The following is a 6,662-nucleotide window of genomic DNA, read 5'->3' as shown; positions in this document are numbered from 1 at the left end:
GCGGACGCGCGGTGACGCGGGGGGCGTGCGGGCTGCGGCCGCAGTGCCTGGAACCGCCGGGCCGGACCCCCGGGCGGGGCCGGGACTCGGACAGCTGCCGCGTGGACCCTAAGTTACTGTGACGGCAGCTTCTCTGCATCCTACGCCCGAGGAGGCAGCTAAGGTACATTCGTTAAACAGACTTTCGGACAAACCTTTGTACTGTAGATACGAGGAAAGGACTGAGCATGCTCACTTTTTTATACTGATTTTTACAGTATTTGTAAGAATAAAGGCGTGTTAGACCCACCTTGATTCCTGCGCTCGCGGCCCTCCGGACTGGCCGGGGAGGGCGCGAGGGCGCGTCTGGCTGGTGTGCGCCCCGGGGCCGGGTTCCTGGAAGGACCGTCGCTTTGCTTCTCCAACAGGCCAAACTCCACCTGCGGACGTGCCGGTTAACTTGCCGAGCGAGACCCGCTCGGGTGGAAGGCGCCCCGGGAACGTGTCGGAAACCGGCCCGAGCGGGTCCCACCTCGAGTCGGGGGCAAGGAGAGGAGGGCTCAGGTTATCCGAAAACCAGTCCCACTCATTCTGGCTTTCATGGGATTTGCTTTCGCTTCCCTCAGTCCTGTAGACAGCTTCAAGTAGATTTTCAAAGTGCATAAAGTACAGAAGTCATATAGGAGATGGAAAGGACGGTCACAAAGCTACTTAAAATCGGCTACCTTCCCGGTACTGGTAATGCTTCAAAGCTGAATCTGGACGAATAAATAAAGCCGTTGCCTTTCCCCCATGAGAGTGGGTACTAGGCAGCCTCCCTTGGTCTTGGCTGCTACGTCTATATTATGTAATTAGTTAACCGTGGCCTGTCATTATTACACTGTCATAAGGGAGGAAACGCGAAATCTTTACAGTGTCCAGATTAATCCGTGGTTTTAGTTTTAACTCAGATCTCTGCCAACAAGGAGAGCGATTCCCCAGCTCTCCTGCGGCAGCGTAGTCCTGGCGCAGTGCCCGGCAGGACTAACCAGACCTGTCAGTCTCTCCGTAAGGAGCTACCATCAGGCCAGTCACTTTATCTCTACTTTATGGGAAAGTTTTACCTCTGACATAGTTCCCCAGAACATTTTCCAAAAAACACTGAGCTGCAGAACGCTTAGGCTGGACACTGTGCAGAGCAGTGATATGACGATAGAGGACAAAGGTTTACACTCGGCAGGCTAATTCTTTGGGGAAATGTTAAAAGAAATATAAGAAAAACACGTTGAATCATTGTAAAATTTGAACACTTGAGAATTACAGTAGAACAAAATAACTTTTTCTACTATATTATTGTCTAAGGTAAATACAAAATGAAAACCTCAAGCTTATTTAAGCTCTATCGTGTTCCTAAATGTGCAGAAAGGCAATAAAAATATATATCATCGCAGAAAGAAGTACTTTGATTTACAGTTTACAAAGCCACTTTACTAACATTGGCCCCAATCGAAGTTCCACTTCAAGATCATAAAGTACATTCACTCTGCCTAGAGTTAACAAATAACTACCGAACCACCACCACTGGCAGCCACTTTGTAAAGTTCACGGATCCTGCGGCTGCCACCGGTGTGCTGAAGAGGCTCCCCCCTCGCTCAGGAGTTCCACCTCCTCCAATCCCACGCAGCTGGCCGCTGGGCGGGTGGTGATGGACCGGACGAAACAGGTTATCGGCCCCACCTCCTTTCCAAGGACACTCCTCACCTCGTAACTCTGCAGGGATAAGAGGCAGGCTGGTTAAAGCAAACAGCCCTGGGCCTGCTGTTCCCATCGGCTCAGGACACCAAAGACAGAGCATTAGGCCCTTCCCCGGCCCATAACCCCTCTCCAACCCTCTCCAGAAGAGAGAACAGGCTGCAGCAAAAGCAAAGGAAGGAAATGCTTTTTTCTGGTAGCCGATTTTTTTTTTTTTTTTTTTTGGCGGTACGTGGGCCTCTCACTGTTGTGGCCTCTCCCGTTGCAGAGCACAGGCTCCGGACGCGCAGGCTCAGCGGCCATGGCTCACGGGCCCAGCCGCTCCGCGGCACATGGGATCTTCCCGGACCGGGGCACGAACCCGTGTCCCCCGCATCGGCAGGCGGATTCCCAACCACTGTGCCACCAGGGAAGCCCCCGAGCTAGTTTTTACACAAGAACGTTAAAAGTATCTGTGATCGATGTTTGTTAGTGGGTGCAAGGATGTGCATCTCCCAGCTGGCCGTCCTAGGAGAAACTGGGGGGGGGGAAACACATGGGAAGGGCCATGCCCTGCATCCCAGCAGGAGGCACACATCACGCCTGCTGCTGCATCCCACTTCCCCACTTGAGCAACACTTCTGGTCAAAGGACTTCCTTTGCCCCAAACTTCCCTCGTTAACAGGATCCCATTTCTCCCAGAGTTGCACTGAGCTGAACACCTCTTCCTATGCCACAGAAAGCCTTTCCTTCACATTGTTGGATGAACTGTCTTAGGGAACTGGTGAATTGTGGGCAAGTTTCATCTCTACATGGGAATGTAGAACCACGGGCGGCAGGGGCCCCAGGTGAGCAGGCTGGGAAGGTGTGCTGTGCCCTCCTGGTCTCCGTGGATCACACCTCAGAACAGTTTCTTTTGGGGGGTGGGGCTGAAAACAGAGGTTTATTCGTCTTTGGAGACTGAAGCCCTAGAAGGTCACGTGTTCTTTCGGAAACTCCTTTGCTGCCACTTGCAGAGTAACGTCAGGAGTACCTCTCAGCCCTCCTCTGTGCCAGACACTTGACGGGCGTCTGTGGCGACTGAGCTCACTGCTAACTCGCCCCTCCACCATTAGTGTCTTGGCAGAGGGGACTCGGGGGGGGGTGGGCGGGTGTCAGACTACATGGCCAAAGCTGGCACGTCTGTAGCTCCTTGACAGGCACCTCGCTGCCCTCCCCCTGGGTCCAGGCTGGGAGGCCAACTGGCTTCTCGTGAACAGAGTGGGAGGGGAGGGGCACTGAGTGTGTCCCAGGCTCTGTCAGGACCGGGGCCCATCTTCTGCCCGGCTCGGGACCCAGTCACATGCTGTGAGGGCGTCCAGGCCGTGTGGATGTCTGGCCAGAGCCCGGGAAGGTCCCAGCCGACAGGAGCACAGCAGCCAGCCGGGGACTGAAGGGCCTCCTGGGACACCAGCCCAGCTTTGGGGCACCAGCTGCTGCCCCATGGAGCCTCGTCCAGACTGCAGGTCTGTGTGCAGCGTCGGTGTGGAAGCACCGAGCCTTGTTGAGACGGCTCATTCTGAAGCAGTAAGTGTCCAGATCGGTCTGGGATGTGGACGCTGCCCTAAAGCCAGCTCACCGCCGTGGCTGTCTTCCCGCCTACGAGACAGGCACGGCCTCCCCACCGTGGCTCGCAGGGAGCTGCGGCTTTCCTGGTGGCACGCCAGGTGAAGCAGGCTTGAGAGTCGCCGGTCCAGGCAGGCAGAGAGAGGGAAGGAGAGGATGCGACTGGACAGTGGGGAGGCCTCCCGCGGCCAAGACGTCAAGGTCACTCCCAGGGCTTCTATGGAGCCCACGACAGCAGGAAGGCGACAGTGACACCGGGGAGGGCAGTCCCCACCCAGGGCCGGGAGGACGCCGTGATGCTGGATGCGCTGTGTCGGCTCTGAGGGCTGCACCTGCGCGTGGGTGTGGGCCCCGGCGGCTGGGTATGAGCACGGGCCTTGGCGTTGGAAGAAAAGTCCGCAGAAACCCTCTTTTTAAAGTGTCAGGGTTGGCAGCTACAGTTTTCGATAATAACTGTCTCGTTTATAAATGGACATTACACTATACATTATATTTGGGGGAAGTTAAGACGGAGAAGTTAAAACAATCACACCAGTAAACTCACATGTGCCAGTCATACGAACGCGCATGTGTAAAATGTGCCTCTATTTTAAAGGCGCGTGTGTGTGCCGGCCCGGAAGCGGCACATTTTGTTCCGGGAGTGGAGCCGCGGTTCTCGTGTAAAGTCCTCATCTGATTCTCTGGATTTTGGCGAATGTACCTTCTCACCCTGAAAACCGACAGAATCCAGATGAGCCTCGTGGCCGATGCCCCGGGGAGGTCTCCTACAGGTAGGAAGGAAGGTGTCCGTTTCCCTCCAGGTCAGCGTAAAGCCTGAGAATCCACCGGGCATAGACCGGGGGGCGGTAGTGGGGGGTTAGGAGCTCGGCGCCCCCCAGTCCTACCGGCCTCTCCTCTGACAGCAGAGCAGCCACGCAGGGTCACCGAGGCGCTCGCCAACTGGGCCGCACGCCTGCCTCTTGTGTCTCTAGGAGCAGCGGGAGTTTACTGTGGGGGAGGCACAGCCTGCCTCCACCCGAAGCGACACGTGAACGCAGGTTCCTGCCAGGTCCCTGGATGGAGCAGGTGGCTGAGGGCCACCCTCCTGGGAGCCGGGGGCCCAGGGGAGGCAGGCGCCTGAGTAACCGCAGGGCCGGCAGGTGCTCTGGGCGCTGTCCCCAGGCGTTCAGCCATGCGCTCTGCTGGGTTCGTTTTGCTCTGTTCTCCTTAAGCAGCACTCCCCCAGCATCCTCCAGAGGAACGTGTTCTCCGATGACCCAGATCTGCCGGCTTTAGTGCCTGTTTGCAGCCCCACCTTGGAACCCACTCCATCGGCCTCACCTAAGCACCCGCAGTCCCAGGAACCGCGGCCTCGCCACCCGTGAAATGCAGGACTCCACGAGAGCGCAACACACACAAGGCCCCTGCGGGCCCTACCCTGCGGGTGGTGAGCAGAGCGATGGCCCCGCTCTGCAGTGTCTCTGAATCCGGCAGGGAGCGTACCGCGGGCCTACCCCGACGCCTCCCGGGCAGCCTGGGCTGCGCCCACGGGGATGCTGGGGAGGAGGTGAGGCAGCACGGGGACAGCGGGCAGCACGGTGCCCGGGCATCACACACGCTTACTGACACGGACTGTCACACAGTCAGGCACATGTGTCTATAAGCCCTCCTACAGCAGGGTTCAAACATCAATCCCCACCGCGCAGCAGCCCCCCGTACAAAGGTTTGCGCTGCGGGGGTCACCGAGTTGCTCTCAAGAGATGCGCGAGGCCAGGAATCAGAGCTGGAACCACAGTCAGACCAGGGATCCTTAAAGGTTCTGTGCACAGATCTGTCCACATTCCAATTTACTCCAAACTCTGACATCCGGTGCACATGAAAGAGTGTTAAGGGCTGCTTCTCCCCCGACACCCCAAGCCCAGGACAGGCTGGGACAGGCCTGGCAAGTGGCCGGGAGAGCAGCCTGGGAGACTCCAAATTCGGGCTGGCATAAGAGCTGGCATTTCGCTTCGGGAACCCATCAGAAAGTTCTGCAAGTGTGAGCCTCTCCTTTCACAGCAGTCTCACGAGCTGGCCCATATCTGCCACCTGGATGTGGATCCCAGCAGGGCACAGACACAGCACTCTTTCCAGGGCTCAGCGATTCCACAGGCCACTTGCAGGGCTTTCAAATGGCTCTGACAAGGACAGACCTCTCTTGTTTATGAGGACCAAAGGTAAGGTATGTGTGCTCAGGTGGTGCTTTCTTTGAGGAGCACACCTCACTCACACCTCTTTACAAAGCTCACCACAGTAACAGGGCAGATCTGAGAAGTGAAAGTCAAGTTTCCAGGCACTCAGACTAGAGACCCAGCAATTTAGAAAAACGTGCATCTCAGGTCATTGTCCTATTAACGTGAAACCATGGCAGGAGGGTTAACCTGAAACCTCAAGACCGACTTACCATAAGCAAAGCTGGGGGACAGATTCGTATGTCTACTGCAAGGCCGATCAGAAAATAACCTCGATTCCAAAAGGGAAAGGATCTCGTTAGCGGACTCGGGTGTGAGTCAGAAGAGGGAGCAGAAGGCCTAGCCGAGTCTCGGGAGAGTCCGGACTCTCAGCTCGCACGTGGCACGTGGAGGGCCCTTGCAGCCAAGGGACACGGGGGAGGAAAGTAAGGACACGCGCCTGGGCTGGGTGCCCCAACTTACCCCGTCCTCGCAGGCGGCAAACCTCAGGAGCGAAGAGACACTGCGCTGCAGCAGCTGCAAGAACAGTCACGGGTGGGGTCAGGACCCCAACCCCGCTCACCCGGAACGATCCCCCACCGAGACCTGACGTGTGACTCTAAGCCACCAGCTTCCATCGCAGAGCCTTAAGTCAGTCAGGGGAGGGCTGCGGCCCCTCAGGGGAGCCCTGCCCCCTTTCCCAGGAAAAGAGCAGGAGATGCAGCCCTGGCCCAGCCGCGGGTGAAGGGGGCGCACAGTAGGTGGACGCGGATGCACGAGCTCCCACCGGTTCCTACCTTGACCCTCACTGTGCACTGGGGTCGCGAGGGGCAGTCCAGGAAGACCTGCAGGTGCCTTCTGAGGAGGGGAGAGGTGACCACGCGGGAGCAGTCCCCACAGGAGAAGGCGCCCCTGTTTTTGGAAACAAGAAGGCACAGAGCGTGGGAGCCTGGCGGCGGGCAGACACACAGACATTTCCTGCACGTGAGTGTCCGTCTGCCGTGTTAGCGGAGGGGGAGGGGGCTCAGAAACCCGGCTCCTGGAACCGGAGCAGCCAAGCAGCCAACAAGGGGAAGGGCCGGACGGCAAACCTGCTCCCACCACCAGTGTCTCTGCTCCTTCCTGCTTCCAAGGAAGGCCTGTCCAGGCCACCACCTGTGAGGCGTCAAGAAGCAGGAA

The 6,662-nt window shown here is 57.6% G+C and overlaps 1 protein-coding gene across 11 annotated transcripts in view; it reads right to left on the bottom strand.

Moving 5' to 3' along the window:
* Positions 1 to 532: 532 nt before the first annotated feature.
* Positions 533 to 6,662, bottom strand: part of SPIDR (scaffold protein involved in DNA repair) — a 331,517-nt gene continuing 325,387 nt past the window's right edge. For 6 of the 11 annotated variants that reach the window (XM_024742596.1, XM_024742599.1, XM_024742604.1 and 3 more), the window contains 3 exons: positions 6,281 to 6,395; positions 5,967 to 6,020; positions 533 to 1,728 (listed from right to left, as the gene is read on the bottom strand). In XM_024742596.1, the coding sequence (XP_024598364.1) occupies positions 1,561 to 1,728; positions 5,967 to 6,020; positions 6,281 to 6,395 (337 nt within the window). In that variant the 3' untranslated portion in view covers positions 533 to 1,560. Of the gene's footprint in view, positions 1,729 to 2,051; positions 5,776 to 5,966; positions 6,021 to 6,280; positions 6,396 to 6,662 lie in introns of those variants that run through there. The other 5 variants (XM_024742601.1, XM_024742600.1, XM_024742598.1 and 2 more) reach the window with 5 other exon arrangements.

This window comes from Neophocaena asiaeorientalis, unplaced genomic scaffold (genome assembly GCF_003031525.2).
Source record: "Neophocaena asiaeorientalis asiaeorientalis breed wild unplaced genomic scaffold, Neophocaena_asiaeorientalis_V1.1 scaffold226, whole genome shotgun sequence".
NCBI classification, from domain to species: Eukaryota; Metazoa; Chordata; class Mammalia; order Artiodactyla; family Phocoenidae; genus Neophocaena; species Neophocaena asiaeorientalis.
Note: the sequence above shows the minus strand (reverse complement) of the source record. Positions and strands in the feature narration are given on the sequence as shown.